Source organism: Pleurodeles waltl, chromosome 3_1 (assembly GCF_031143425.1).
Source record: "Pleurodeles waltl isolate 20211129_DDA chromosome 3_1, aPleWal1.hap1.20221129, whole genome shotgun sequence".
NCBI classification, from domain to species: Eukaryota; Metazoa; Chordata; class Amphibia; order Caudata; family Salamandridae; genus Pleurodeles; species Pleurodeles waltl.
The window spans coordinates 1,006,757,400-1,006,773,748 of record NC_090440.1 but is presented as its reverse complement, the minus strand read 5'-3'; the positions used below and the strand labels follow the sequence as shown (position 1 = coordinate 1,006,773,748).

Below are 16,349 nucleotides of genomic sequence, written 5' to 3'. Positions count from 1 at the left end.
GAGCATTATGGGTTAGGGAAGAAATTTATTGTAGCAGTAATGGCCCTATATAGATCACCGGTAGTGAAAATACAACTAATAGGGGGACAATCGGAGAGTGTTCAGGTTAAGAGAGGTACTAGACAGGGATGTCCATGTTCTCCGCTCCTGTTTGCGGTATATATAGATCCCTTGCTCAGACAGCTCGAAGAAAATGACAAGATTCCACTGATTCATAGGGAGGGATGGGATACAAAGGTTTTAGCTTATGCAGATGATATAGCTATATTAACTCCCACCCCTGACCCGGCATTGAGAGAGGTTGAAGAGGTATCAATGAAATTCTGAAGATTTTCTGGATATCTCCTAAACAGAGCTAAAATGCAGATATTGATTAATCAATATACAAGCACTCAGGATACCCGAAGGGTGGATCATGCAGTATATCTGGGTATAGATATTACGCCAAAAGTAGGAGAAATTGTTAATTTAAATCTGGATCCCATACTTGCAAAAGCAAGACAAGATATGTGCAGATGGAATAATCTATATCCAACTATTATGGGGAGGTGTAATATGGTAAAAATGATTTTCCTCTCTAAGTTGCTGTATTTGTTTCGCGCTGTACCTCTGACCTTTACTAATCCTAGATTCAAGGAGATAGATAGAGTGGTTATGAGATTTATCTGGGCATATGGCAAGTGTAGAAGAGCAAGTAAATTCATGTCTCTCCCTCGAGAAAGAGGGGGTTGGTCTCTACCGAATATAAAATTATACCAAATGGCAGCAGCCTTTCAGTATATGCGCCCTTTATGGGGTTCTAAGAAAGAAGGGATTTCGGAAGAGGATTGTCCTAATATATATGAGCTGCAGATAGGAGCAGTAGCTAATGGGTGTTTGGTAACATTTCATGAGCCCGGGTACTACAAGAAAACTCGATATAAGGTATTGGAGGCGGCTTATAAGTGCTGGCGGTCATGGCATAAAAAGAAAGGATTCGGCAGATATAATTGTTATACCATGATTGAAAAGAACCCATCACTCCCCGAAATATTTAAGGATAAATGTATGGCAAACTGGGCCTCTTTAGGCATAGTGAGGCTCGGGAACTTTTTTGATAACTTTGGGGTCAAGGCATTTGGTGATTTACAGAAGTGCTATGGTGTAGAGCGTAGGGATTTTTTTAAATACTTACAGATACAAGATTTTCTTGTAAGGAAAACAGGGGGTGTGCAGGGATTTAGAAGTGATCAACTGTTGGACGATATTCTGGCTAACCCTAATATATCAATTAGGTCAATCTACCGATTACTAATGGCAGAACAGCCCGATGACCTAGAGAAGAATAGGGAAAGGTGGAGCAAGAAACTTGAAGATGGGAGTAAGATCTTTTTAAGGTCACTAGAATTGGGACACACTATCCTACTTTCCACTTCCCTCCAAGCGCAACATTATAAAACCATGTTTGACCTGTATCATACTCCAGCTCATCTCGTCAAATGGGGCAGCCTATCGGGAACAAGCTGTCCAAGATGTGGGATGTATGGAACAGATATTGTACACATGATGGCTACATGCAGGGAACTAAAGGCTCTGAGGGAGGGTATTCAATCTGTATTAAAAGAAGTTTTGGGATATGATCTAGTTCTTACCCCTGAGATTATGGTCTTAGGGGTTATTGGAGAAACGGACAACCCACATAGAGCATTTATTTTTGTGGCCATGGCAGTATATCGACTGTGTATATCATCCGCGTGGCTTAATGCACGTCCTCCGTCCTGGCAGCAATGGCTGGCCAGATTACTGTCTGTATACTATTTGGAGATAACATTGTATGAACGTAAAGGGAAACATGCTAGGAGGAAAGGCAATATGGGGGTCATTTCAGGATTGGATTTTGGCTCATAATGATTAAATGTTCAAATCAAAATGGTATGCCATTATTTATGTAATGGACACTTTTCTCCCAAATGTCTATCCCCTGTTGGTCCGAACTTGTCTTGGTTTTTTTTTTGTTCTTTTTTTTGTTTTTTCTTTTATTTATGTATTTGTTGTATGATTTCTTTCCAAGATAAAAAAAAAAAAAGGAAAAAAACACAGTAGAGATTCAGACTTCTCTAGGAATAACAATGAGGATAGGTAAATCCTTGAACTGCAAAACTGAGTATGCAGTTTATGTCCTACTGTGCCTTTGCCCCCAAGATGTATATAGGTAGTACGATTCTACCAGTACATAAGCGGGTACTTCCACATTTAAGAGCAATAAAAAAAAATTATGGTACCTACCCAGTTGTGTGGCATTTCCATAAGATGCATGGTGGTGATCATACACTCCTGCAATACACCGTAACAGATTTTGTACCAAAGAGGTTGAGAGGGAGTGACAGAGAGAGAGATCATGAAGTTGGAGTCAAGATATATATTAGAGCTAGACACAAAAGAGCTGTTTGGGTTGAACACAGATGAAGAACTGTACGTTCACCTTTGAACAAATTTGAGAATGGGGGTTCGCTAAGCTGCTGTTTCTAGTTTGTACCAAATGTTTGATTATGAGGTTTTAGTATGGTTTTAAAATGTGTATATGTATATTTCACAGGGGCAAAATCGGCAGGCAGGATAGGACAAAGAACAGATGCAAATTATGGCATTGATGATTGGGCAAAGTAATTTTATCTCTGGGGACTGACTGAGTCAGATTTATTGAAATGGAAAGTTTGCTTAGTTATGCAATAAATCAAGTGAAAAGGTATATATTTGGTAAAGGACGAACAGCCCCCCACTAGGTCGTAATTGAATTTATGTAGTTTCAATCTGATGTGTATCTGGATGGCTAAAGAGTATATAACATTTTTAAACGTGACTCTGAGATCGCCAATAGGTGTTTATCAATATTTTACTAATGGAAATCGGATGATGCTGTTTGTAACTTGTATATTTTGATGTCAGTTTTTTACATCCATTATTTATGGAGCAGTGAAGTAAGTAGCAATCTAAGACAGTAGTTCTCAACCTATGGTCCGGGGACGCCTGGAGGTCCGGGAAGCCTATTCTGGGGGGCCGCGACTGCTTAGAAAGTTCAGTAATATTAACAGATTAGGCACCCAACTTTCAGTAATGACTCAGTGGGGGGTCTTTGGATTCCAATAATGATTCTATGGGGGTCCCCGGGTCCCAGTATTGATAAAGGGGGTCCACAAAAGTCAAAAGGTTGGGAACTACTGATGGAATTAAGTATGCCCAGGAAGGGGGAATTTTATCAATTGATGAATTTGACTATTGTGATAAAAGTTAGCACTTGATGAGCATAAACATGGTACAAGTGTAAGGAACGCTGTAGAATCAGCTAAGGTACGACTGGCTGTACTTTCAAGATGGCCCTGCCTGTAACCTGTGGATTTTCTGTCGGCTTTCACTGTTTGTTGTTAATTCACATGTGACATTTCTTTTTTATCGCAAGAGGTTTAACAAACATTGTCGTGACCAAGGCGCTTTGGGCACAGAAGCACGTTGACATTCCTTGGCCTTCTAAATAAAATATCATCACTGCAAGAATCCCCATGGAGTCCTGGGATTTCTTTGCGCTTTAAGGAGTCGAATTTTTAAATCTTCCCTGAATATCTGTGCCTATCTTATAGGAAGAAATATGTTGAACCAGGAAAAGTGGAGGCACTATGATCTAATGTGTGATTACCCTCAAATAGGCATGTGAAAAGATTTCACTTACAGGTTATATTTGCAAGCAATTTAGTACTTTACAAAGTAACTCTCTCTTCGCCTGTTTTCATCTCACAGCATCAACAGGTAAAATGTAGCTGGTGGTATAGCTTGCAGATGTATAGCCTGGTTTACAGTGATAAATTATTAAAGTCGGCAAGCAGAGCGCCGCATTAATGCAGGAGCAGTACAGCTGACTTTTTCTAGAATAAATGTTTGAAAATAAGTGCAACCTATTCAGAAGTTCGGAGAAACAAGAAGAGAAAAATCGCTTTTTAGTGACTTTACACGATAATAAGCCAAAGTTGAAATAGGTCATAGTCATTCAGGCGTACAATTAAAGCCATGGAAAATCGCGCAGGAGAAGTAAGGGGTGGATATTTGGCTCTATGCTGGAGTTGCGAATGGGTAGCTTGAAATGTTAAAAGTTATCCTCTAGCCTGACTCAGAGGAGCACTCAAGTTGCCTGATAGATGAACTGTAAAACTGGAGGTGCAGGGCACATATATATATCGGTCTTAGAAAGTGATGCAACAGAACACGGAGCTACACATTCCCTTTCCCCAATCTCTATATTTTTTGTTGTAAACTACTATTTTATTCAGGAAAATGGGCAGCTGTAGTTTTCAAAAGCTGCAGATTTACTAAATGGTCAGGAAGTAAAATCTGTAATTTTAATCAAACTGCAGTTAAAAGACTAAGGCTCAAATATGTAAACCAATATTGCCAAATGTCATTCAAGCTGAAATAACACCCTTATCGCTGAAGTGTGCCCTCAGCGTTGTTACATTTCCTACCGTACCCCTCTTTCACTTCATAGATATTTAAAAAAGCAGATGGCTTACCTCTGCCAGCGCCAGGGCAGTCTGCCAGCTGTGACATCAGGTGGGCGATTAGTCTACTTTGGCTTGCCATTTCCTTCTGAAGTTCACATATTCTTTGTTCATAACTTTCCGACTGTTAATATACATGTAAATCAGATTAAAGTGTGTATGTACATTAATTAAAAACGCTGTTTATACGGCTTCCTATTCAGTAATTTAGAATGCAGATGTGGACAGCGTATTTCATGGTTTTCTGAAGATCTTTCACATATTAGCAGGTTTGAAGACCCTCTCCCAGGCTTACTATTTTTAAATGTTTCGTATGTGTGCACTCAAACCTTAAATCGTTTTTTTTTTAAAGAACAAAACTCATACAAACTGTGGATACAGGATTCATAAGAGGATAGTGATCAATTCAAAGCCCCATACTTAGGGTTTTCCATTGGCAGGTTTCTAAAAACTGCACCCATGGACTCATTGTGAGGGAGGAACAATCTGCTGGTTGGGGCCAAATATGAAAACCAAATACATTCAAAAGCAACCATTTTGATAGAAAGGAAACAACAAAACAATTTAGTGTAGGTGCTTGGATTATTCGCCGTTCAAACAAAAGAAACAATCATCCAATAAAACTATCAAGTGTCAATATCAGCAAATGATGGGTCTTTATTAGTATTCTCTATTAAATTTTACTATAGAATATTTGGGAATATATTTTATTCATATATAATATTGACTGTGCCTTTGAGTTTGTTTGGTAAATAAGAGTGTTTGTATTTAACATATGGTGACGCTGCATATACCTTAAAAATGGTCGATTAAAATGCAATAAAACATAAGACATGTTTTGTTGGCACACAGGCATCTTTCAAAAAACAATGGAGGTGCTGCTGGGATCATAATGAACTATGTAAACTTGTGATAGCTAATTGATAGGCTAGGAGAAAGTGACTGAATGCATGTTGTTCTGATTAATCAGTTATAAATAAAAATAAAAATGATCTTCATCCCGTTTACTAAAAAAAACATACAATATATCACTACAATTAATATGGACATAAAAACAGTTTACAAATAAATCATTACTTGCAATTCAATTGATTCAATAAAAATATAACAGCTAATTAAAATAGTCTTTTCTGCTGCACTATGCACATACGACTTAATAATCGTATTGCTTATTGTGAATCATTTTCCTTATCTTTATTGACTATTGTACAAAGCTCACTATGGCTAAGAAAATATCAACAGAGTTCAACTTCTCTGTAAATAAAAGTGCAGTTCTAAAATTATCTTATTAAATAATGGCCCTAGAAACTGAAACCTTGGGACCTTGTAATATGTAGAATTAAAATGAAGTGGAGAATCCAGTTTGCAGAAAAATCATAACACATGGACCATGCCCCCATCTTTAGAAAGACAACCAAAAAGTTAACACTATTCATATAAAAATGTGTCAATACAAACCTACGGTGTGTGTTTGTCATTGCTCCAAGATATAGTTGCACTGCATCTAAAGGTAGCAGCAGTGAATGCAATCAATTTATTTTTTTTTTTAAATATATTTTTATTGTTTTATCAGCCAGGTGGCAACTTACAAATAAAATAACCGAGATTACAGTATATTCGAGAAGCGTTGTTCATGACTGTCGTTATATGCACACACTACATGACACAGTTCAGCCGCAGCCCAGTTTGGGCATTATAGATTATATTTTTAAGACATACAGTTGTTTAGTATGTGCAACGTCAGTAAATAAACAGAGAGATATAGGAAAGGGAATTAAGCAGAGAGACAGAGTGGGCACGGCGGGTACAGTCAGAGAGGGGGGGAGAGGGGGCAGACGGTGGGGGGGAGGCAGCAGCGGCGTGAGTTATATGTCGGGATGGGGAGAGGTAGCGCCGCTCATTTTCCGCATCTCCAACGAACTGGCTGGGGGTTTCTTCGCAGGTTATTTTGGATTCTGTGTTGGTGTATCTCTTTCACCGAACGTTTCGTCAATCTTTGTAGTAATGATTCTATTTGCTGCAGAAGTAACGGGGTTGTGTTATTGTGTTGTTTTAGGGAGGACGAACGTCATCTTTGTTTTCTGCAGCTATCACGAATGTATTCCATACCTCTAGGCCTTTTACCGGAATACCCTTCTCCAGCATATTTTGTAGGGTCTGTGTTTCTGCTTTGGCCCAGCGTATTACCTCTTCTCGCCATTGGGCGATCTTAGGGGCGCCCGGGGCCTTCCAGTGCATGGCAATAAGGGGTCTATATAGCACCAGGGCCAGGGCGATGCATTTATATGATCGTTTGTGTTTCTTGGAGAGGGGTGTTATACCAAGTAAGCATACTTCAGGAGTGGGGGATAATGTGATGTTCGTCCATTCAGTCAATAACAATGTTATGGTTATCCAAGTGTTCCTAACCGGGAGACATTCCCAAGTCATGTGATAAAAGGTGGCTTCTTCTGTATTGCATCTGGGGCACGTCTGGGGTGAAAGGGGGAACATGCGTGTAATACGGTGTGGTGCTAAATAAGTCTGATGTACATAGTTAAACTGAGTATAACGAAAGCGGGGATTGCGCGAGACCTCTCGGGTCATTCTCATCGCCTGTTCCCATAAGTTAAGTGTTAAGGGCTCCGGTAGCACACTATCCCATCTGTTCTTCGCTTGTTCCTGTTTGTGTTCGGTTTGGGTGGTGAGGATTCAATATATATTTGAAATGCTCGATGAAACATTGATGTTCCCCAGTAGCTCATGGAGCAAGGGGGAGACCTCTGGTTCCGAGCTGCCTTTTCTCCAGGACTCTCGCATTACCTGTCTGATTGCGCCATAGGCTATAAAACCCCCCTGACCCAATTTGTGTTTATCGGCTAATGATCCATATGACTGAAGTTGCCCTTCTTGGTAAATGTCTCCAAGTGTGTGTATACCTCTCCTGACCCAGGCGTTCAGACCCAGCGTGACCGCAATATTTGCCAGCGGCGGGTGTGCCAATAGTGGTATCCTGGGGGAGTACTGCAGGTCTTTACTGTTTCGCAGTGCATAGCGTCCCCAGGCCCAGTGTGCTGTGGTCAGTAGCATATTACTTGTGTGTCTAGGATTTGTCCGATTCATGAGGTATTGCAGTACTTCCGTTCCATCAAGATCAGCCAGCGCCTTCCGTGCTTCCGCGCCGGTGGGATTTCCCATCCAGGTGGTTATCCATTGTATCTGGGAGGCTGCATAGTACGCTTCAAACGTGGGGGCGCCCAGCCCCCCTAGTTTAAGTGGCTGGGTTATTTTTGCCAATGCAACGCGTCTGCGTCCCTTGACCCATATTAGGTCTGTTAATAGGCTATTCAGTAGTTTAAAAAAGGAGTTCGGCAATGTTAGGGGCAATGCCCTGAAATAATAGAGGAGGCGTGGGAGCACTATCATCTTTGCGATGGCAGTTCTGCCCATGGGAGACAATGGGAGTGAGCACCAGAAGGGCAATGAGCCCCTCGTTGATCTGATCACTTGACCAAGGTTGCCATCTCTTAGGTCTTGATTATCGTGGAATATATTTACACCTAGGTATTGAATGTGATATAACACCATTTCAAGCCACCCAGGCTTGATTGCGTTCTGAGAGTCTCGGGGACCGGGCGCAAGGGGAATATACAGGATTTTGCCCAGTTAACTGTTAGCCCGGCTACCGCGCTGTATTTTTTAACGAGTTCCAGCAGGCCCGGGATGGCCATAGCATGGTCACGTAGAAAAATCAGGGCATCATCTGCATATAAGGAAACTATCTGGTGCGACTGGCCATCAAAGATGCCCCATATGGGAGCCATTACGCGGAGACGGGCGGCCAGGGGCTCGATGGCTAGTGCGAATAAAAGTGGGGATAGTGGACATCCTTGTCTAGTGCCTCTTCCGATGTTGAATTTTTCGGAAATCGTGTCTCCAGTCTTGACCCTGGCCGCCGGGCCAGCATATAGTGTTTCCACCCAGCCGATGTATGTGCGCCCAAAACCCATTTGATTGAGTGTTTCTATTAGGAAAGGCCATCCCAGTGTATCGAACGCCTTTTCGATGTGCAGTGAGACTGCAACTTGCAGCTCATCATTTGCTGGGGGGTTTCCCATCAGGCGTAACAGATTCCTGATGTTGCTGAAGGTGCTGCGCCCGGGTATGAAGCCTGCCTGATCCTGGTGGACCAGTTCAGCTATGCATGGTAGCAGGCGGTTGGCTAAAATCTTGCCAAGTAATTTACAATCAGTATTTAGCAGTGATAATGGCCTATATGAGCGAACATCCAGTGGGTCGCGGCCCGCCTTCAGGAGTACTACTATCAGTGCTTCCCGGCATGTGTCGGGAGCTGGTTTCGCTCTAGAGCCTCCCTTAACATTATTAGGTATGGTGTCAAAATCTGGGGTTGAAACGTGGTGTAGTATTCGATGGGAATACCATCGCTGCCAGGTGCTTTGCCATGCGTTAACTGTTGTAGTGCACGCTGAATTTCAGCTATCTCTATTGGGCTGTCTAACTCTGTCGCGTGGGCGGCAGATAAACGGGTCAAGGTAATATCGCTGAAGAAGTCTTTTAGTTGAGTGTTAGTGGGAGGTTGTTGTGGTTGATACAGCGAGCTATAGTACTCTCAAAAAGCATTATTTATCTCTGCCTGCGTGTTCACTATCGACCCAGATTCAAGGCGAATAGCCCCAATGGGGAGATTCCGGTGTTCATTGTTTATAAGCCATGCTAATATTTTGCCAGATCTGTCGCCTTCAGCGTGTGTACGAGCTAAATAGTGATGATAGTCATAATGCCTGAGGCGGCTATCTGCGTCAGTCCATTTAGAGCGCATATCAGTGATTTTCGCAAGAGTTATGGTGCCTTTAGCAAGTTCGCATTCAGAGGTTTGGATCTCTTGTTCCAATGCTCGGAGATCGCGCACTAAAGTCTGACGTACTCCGACTGTGGTTGAGATACATACCCCCCTTATGACTGTCTTATGTGCGTCCCATTCAATAGCTCTGGAGCTAGTTGTCCCAGCGTTCGACCTAAAATATGCTGATATATGCATGGCTATGTCCTTCCTGAATGACGGGTCTTGTAGTAATTGCGTTTGCAGCCGCCAAGTTGGGATACATGAGCGGGGCTTGCCCCATCGGATTTGTGCTTTGAGTGGACAGTGATCCGAGAGTACCCTGGCAGAGTACTCTGCGTTCATTATTTTGTGTGTTATGTTCTGTGAGGTAAGAATGAGGTCTATCCGGGTATACAATTGGTGTACTGGGGAATAATAAGAATATTCTCTTTTATGTGGATGCAAGTGCCTCCATATATCTGTCAGCCGTCGCTCTTCTATCCAAGTACCTAAAGCTTGGGAATTTTTCATTGGGAGGGTGGCCACTAATGGGGGATGAGATCTATCTTTATCAACGTGTGGAATGCAGTTCATGTCCCCTCCCCAGATGCATGATGTAGTTAAGTCGTTGGTTAGTTGTGATATTGTTGTTTGTAAGAATTCACCTTGCTTGATATTCGGGACATATAGTCCATTTATCACGAGCTCCTCCCAGTCCAGTAGCCCTTTTAATTGTATAAACCTACCGTCCTTGTCTTTTATGCTGTGTTGTACTGTGAAGGGGACCCCCGGGGCTATCCAGGCCAGCACTCCTCTAGCAAAGGATGAGTTGCCAGCGCTATATATTGAGCCCGACCAGTGTTTTTCCAACCGGGCAGCCTCCGCAGTTGTAATGTGTGTTTCCTGCAATATTGCTATGAGCGTATGGTGGCGCTTTAGATATGCATGTACTCTATGACGTTTACTGGCGCCAGCCATGCCCTTCACATTCCAGGTTATTAAGTTATATATAGGTTCCTTGTTCATTGCGTTGTGTGGGAATTGGTGGGTGCTATCTAATCAGTGTTAGCTCAAACCTCCCCATCCATCGGGGCCCCCACCCCACCCACACCCACCCGCCCCAACCAACCCCATCCAATGCCCAACCAACTCCCGCGCGTCGAAGAAGAAGAAGAATCCCATAGTGGGTTAAGAGAGAAAGATAAAGAAGAAAATATTCCAACCAAAAGGATATTACGGACAATGTCCGTTCGTTAAACAAAGTGGCACAACCGGTGCCTAAGATAACTTCCAGGGAAGTCAGGTCCGTTCGGAAACCGTTCAGGTTTAGGGGGTCGTGGATGGACGAGGTCGGGCCCTTGGGAGGCCCACCGTCAGGATATGTCTCTGCCTCTGCTGTACCAAGCGCATTTGTTCGGTTTATCAAAGATTCAGTCATTGTTTCTTAAGTTGAGGACTGTTGTCCACTGAGGATTCCAAGGAGAGAGCCCCAATGGCGAAGGCGGGTTGCACCTCAGTTGTCGCTGCCGCCCAGGGGGGGGGGGGGGGGGGGGGGGGGGGGGGGACCGCGGACGCCGATCTTTTACTTTTAAAGTTCGTCTGCCGATCGTGGGGTAAGGTCTGGGCCCACTAGCAGTGGGGAGGGAGTAGGGCTTGTGTCGCCCCCATGTGAGGTAGTGTCGTTAGTGTCCGATTCGCTCCTAAGGTCCATCATCGCACGGGCAAAACAGTTAGTGTCTTTTAGTGTTTGTGCTTGGTCTAACGCCATTTGCGCTTTTGTGGGGCGAGAGGACGTTTTAGGTTTTTTCCTTTTCTTTCTGGGGCAAGCGGTAGTCCATTCTTCGGTTGGTGTGTCTTCTTTGGTTGGGTCTACCAAGCCCTTTGCGTGGATCCATGTCCATGCATCTTCAGGTGTGGGGAACATTAGGGTTGTCTCGTCCATTACTATGCGTAGTCATGCTGGGAACATGAGGGAGTAGGTAATGCCTTTTTCACGCAGCAACTGTTTGACCTTGTTATACGCCCCTCTTCTGCGCTGTACCTCCATAGTGTAGTCAGGGTAAGCTGTGACCCTGATATTTTCCAGCTGGATCTGGTTTAACGTTCTGAAGCATTGGAGCACCAGGTCTCTGTCCCTATAATTCAGGAAGCGTGCTATTAGTGGTCGAGGCGGAGCCCCAGGGCGGGGCGGGTTGCTCGGAATTCTGTGCACCCTTTCGATCACTGGCGTTATTCCAGGAGACTGTTCTGTGAGTATGTTTTTCAGCCAGGACTCCAAAAACACCTCTGCCTTAGGGGATTCCATATGCTCTGGGATTCCAAGCAACCTGATGTTATTGCGTCTGGAGCGTCCTTCAGCTTCTTCCGCTCTACGTTGTAATTGAGCTATGTCCAGTTCCATTTGTTGCATTTTAGTTTTCATATCCAATACTTCTGGTTGGACGGTTTTCAGGGTCGTTTCAGTGTCATGGACCCTATCTGTTAATTTGCGGTGGTCAGCGTGTAGCAGTGAGACTTCCAGTACTGCGGCGTCAATTTTCCCTTCCAGCGAGGATTTAGTGTCCATTATTGCTTGCATTATTTTATCGAATTGGAGGGAGTGCGTGCGGAGTGTTTCAGTGAGTTGTAGGGAAGTGGCCGATTGCTTGTCTGGATGTCCAGTTGGCGGGGAGGATCACCATCTCCTAACGGCCCTGTCTTGGGGTGTTTTGGTTTGACCATGTTTCCTTGAAATCTTGCACTGAGTCGTTCCACTGGGATTAATGGACGGGTATTTGCTGGGAGGGTCCGCTTATACCTCCGGTTTCTGCCCAACACGATATTCGTTTCAGCCGCTTTCCAAATTAATAAGGGGTTCCATTGCTCATGCTATTATTGGTGTTCATTTTGATGTTTTTTTTTTTTTTTTTTTTTTAAGTTTAAGTTTATTGCGCCTCCGAGGGCTGGGGCCCAGTTTGTTTCGTAAGTGCCCCAGACAGTGCGGCAGCGGGCCCCGCGGCCTGTATGGAGGGCTCAGCTGGATCCGGCACACCGTACAGTGCCCTGCGCCTGGGGGGTGGGGGGGGACTGTTCATGAACGGGGCCACGGGAAAACCCACAGCTATGATTACTGAGGGCTCCCACAATGATATCTGTAGACTGTGGGAGGCCGTGCCTTAGGTCTCCCTCATTTGAGGAATTTAGGCCATGCACGTTGGGTCTGGGGCTCTCGTGTGGCGCCATGGTGGGGAACGATGTTTCTCCCCCCGTAAGTAGCTGGATAGGCCCCGGGCATTCAATGTAGGCATCAATCACCATCGATCATCCCAGCCCGGGTGGGGCGCCCTCTCAGGGACGAAGGGCGTCTCCCGCTCCCCAATCCGGGTGGCGGGTCGGGGGACGTTCGTCAAGGGACGAGGCGGCCGGGCGCTCTCACAACCTCCTCTTTTTTCGGCGCACTGTGTGCTCGAGCGATGGTCTCGCCTAGGGGGCAGGAAGGGCCCAGAGCATCTGGTGCTGGCATCCACTGCTCCCTATCGTTCCTCGGGGCGTGCGGCCGGGCCCAGCCCGGTTGGGGCGCTCACTCTGGAGTGAGGAGCGCCTCCCGCTCCTCAGTCCAGTCGTCGGGACGGGGACGCTCGTCGAGGGGCGAGGAGGCCGGACGCTCTCCCTACCTCCTCTTTGTTCGGCGCGCAACGCGCTCTAGCGATGGCGGCGATCCTCCGCGATGGCGGCCGCTTTGATCCGAGATCACCGGGTCCTCCGTGATCGCCGCGCCTTCCGGGGCACCGTTCTCCCGGAACTTCCGTTTATGCCTGGCAGTGATTGCGCTGTGATCCCAGGTGCTTTGGGTCACTGCAGGGCACAGGATTTTGATGAAACTGTGGGCCGAGAGCGGAGCTCTACGATTAAGTACCGCTCCGGCCGCCATCTTGGCCACACCCCCCAGTGAATGCAATCTAGATGTTGTTTTGCTGGCGTGCCTCTGAGCCATATGTTCCTCACAAAATTGAAGAAAAGGCTCTTAGTCCCTCCTTTGGAGAGTAGTGGTAATTTAAGACTCTTCAAATAATTCACGTTAGCCCAAATACGCACTCAGTTTTTTTATATATCCTAACCATAGAATGAGTATGGTATAATCGAGCAGAAAAAAGTCACAGAGGGCCAATGTCAAGAAAAAATTGAACCGTTAGGGTGGGGCGGTGTATCCCCCAAGCTCAGTCTAAGAATCATAAGGTCCAAAAAGAAAGCACTGTTCCAAACGTGGACAGTGATAAGGCCACAGTTTGAAATCCCCATCGTAGTATAGGAGAGTGGAGTCAATTACAAGCACATGTTTGGAACGGTGCTTTCTTTTGGGACCTTACGATTCCTAGACTGAGCTTCGGGGATACATCACCCCACCCTAACAGTTCCATTTTTTTCTGGACACTCCTGAAAATCTTAAGAAAACCTTTGCTATATCTGCACCAGGACTAATAGACGAGCTATTGAACATTGGTTGGCTCCAATACGACTTACCTGGCTGTGTTAACTCTTTGAATCCACAAGCTGACCCTTCTTGCAAGTCTACTTTGTGTTCCTTGCAACACTACCATTTACTTTGAAAAAAGTCACATAGGTGACAAAACATGTGTCAACTGTTGATGACTAAGAAAATATGCCAATAAAAGGACTTCAGCTTCACATGCTTGCTAACGCATCCTCACTGTATAAGGATTTTTTTTTGTTCTGAATAAGTTGAAAACCTTGACTTCATTTGTGTGGAGGGTATCCTTAGCTAAACAATTTGTTTTGGTTCCTTTTGGGACCAAAAACTCGGTAGCTCTGGGTAGTACAGCTTGTATTCCTGACCATCACTCTATATCGACTGCATGCTGCCTGTTTGACATTACCCACTACAGTTACATCTTCCAGTGGAGGTGCAAGGCATATTCCATTACTATCTCCATTGGTTTGACTAAATCCTTAAAGTAATTCATACCCAAATCCTTGTGTCAGATATGACAAGAGCGACTGTACAGAACAGCCAATAACCTTCTTATGAAGGCATGTTCTGCTCTTTGCAAATTTCTAATGTAAGCATATCCCCACTGGCCGGAACTATGACTAACAACAGAGATACTTAACGCAAATAATGCACATCTCCCATTTTCATCCTCAGCTTAGACACAAATCTAAAAACAGTTTCAGAGGCCTGATCAAACTGCGACTTCCTGATGTGTTGCAGGTGTGTCAAATTACCATTCAAATCAACTTGATTTCCTAAACAAGATAAACCATGTTCCTTAGTGACTTGTGTTTCATAGACACTATATGAATGAGCCTTCATTGCCCGTGGACCACAAATGATTATACTTTTCTTCCTCAAATTTATTTTGAGGTCCTATCAATCAATTAAAAACTATGAAGGCTTCAGTTTCTGAAGGCCATTAGCTCTTCTTCACATCAAGACATCATCATCCGTATATGGCGGAACCGGAATTGGGCAAGCTCCTACCTGGGACACGCCCTGGCCTTTATGTATAAATGACCTGAAAAGATTTTTAGTAACTAAAGTATACAACAACTAGGCAAGGACATCAATCCAGTTAATTTAATAATTTCCGGGACCCTAACACTCCATAGATCACCGGGTTTAGGCCGCTAAAGCAATCTTTCACTTTCTTGATTAGATTAGGGGTGTCAATGTAACTCCCACCCTCTGCCAGTGTCCGTGTGTGTCTGTTAATCTGAGTAGAGACGCCAATGGTGTTCAGAGGATGCACATCTTGTCTGTTTCAACCTTGTAACACACCAGCCTACTAATCATGGTTAACAAACTATCATTTCCTTCAGCTTTTCTGGGACATCAGTAATCACGAATTTCCACCACCAGACTCTTACAGCACTTAGGTCAGACTCCAGATGCAGTGAATGTATGTGGACTCAAGAAAGGAGCTGGTCAACACAGACAGGGAATAGAAGTAAACTAAAACTTTCACGTCTTATCAGCTGATTAAACATCACCGTATGTGATCCTAATACGTTAGCGCTTTTACACAACCTCTGAATTGCCGAAGTTCTCTACAAGGGCAAAAACAATAAATAAATAAATGATTAATTAGAATTCAAGTTACCAAACTAGCAGTGAAATCAGTGTGGATTCACTAAAGACGTTTTCTTCAACTCTCTTATATGAAGTTCTGCAGATGCTCCCATACAAAGATCACAATCTTATCCGTTCAGACAGACCAAATGTTAAGACTGGATACATAGCAAAACATAAACCAACAGTATAGACAAGGCAGCAAGGTATAACAAACCCAAAGGCTGTGCTTAAAGGCCTTGATTTAAAACACACGCTCTCGATAGTGTAGACCTCCTAAATAAGCGAAACCATCTAGAGCAAAACATTGCAGAGCGTTTCAGTAACAACTACAAAAAGAACTAATTCAATGAAATGACCAATTCATTATCAACTATGACGGAAAGATGTTGCAAAAAGTACAGGGAGGGAATCATATAGCAGGAAAAGGGCTAACATTAACTTTAATCCCTTAGTATAACGCAACACACATGCAACTAAAGAAAATATTTAAGACTTTCTTCGAATTTCAGAACTCAAAGTCTCTAACAAATTCCACTTGCTAACCACAGCAATAGTCTCCACCCCACTAGCAGTCCTCGATCTATGCCTTCAACCCCTTCAGAATAATGGTATTGTTAAAATCGCGGCCAATCCTCCAAGCTTCATATTCAAAAATGTGCCTGCTCATAGCCATCATCACACATCTCCTTGATCCATCTATTCTAAAAAGTGTTTAGTCCCTAAACCCATGAAGCCTGTACCAATTACTCTCCTACAGAGTAAACCATGCAACAAGTCCCGAAGTGACAGCCAAAAACTATTCCATCTTAAGCCTACTGTAGTCACAATTCTGCAAAGAGATGTAAACAGATGCCACCAGAGGAATGTAGAACATCATAGCCTATTTCATTACTGCTGTTCAGGTTTCAGTGAGTTGAGCAGAATAGGTAAA

General features: G+C 44.0%; 1 protein-coding gene across 15 annotated transcripts in view; it reads right to left on the bottom strand.

Moving 5' to 3' along the window:
• The window catches only part of TANK (TRAF family member associated NFKB activator), a 549,717-nt gene that overhangs the window by 197,664 nt on the left and 335,704 nt on the right, over positions 1-16,349 (bottom strand). For all 15 annotated transcript variants that reach the window (XM_069224232.1, XM_069224234.1, XM_069224233.1 and 12 more), the window contains one exon: positions 4,539-4,650. In XM_069224232.1, the coding sequence (XP_069080333.1) occupies positions 4,539-4,650 (112 nt within the window). The remainder of the gene's footprint in view (positions 1-4,538; positions 4,651-16,349) is intronic.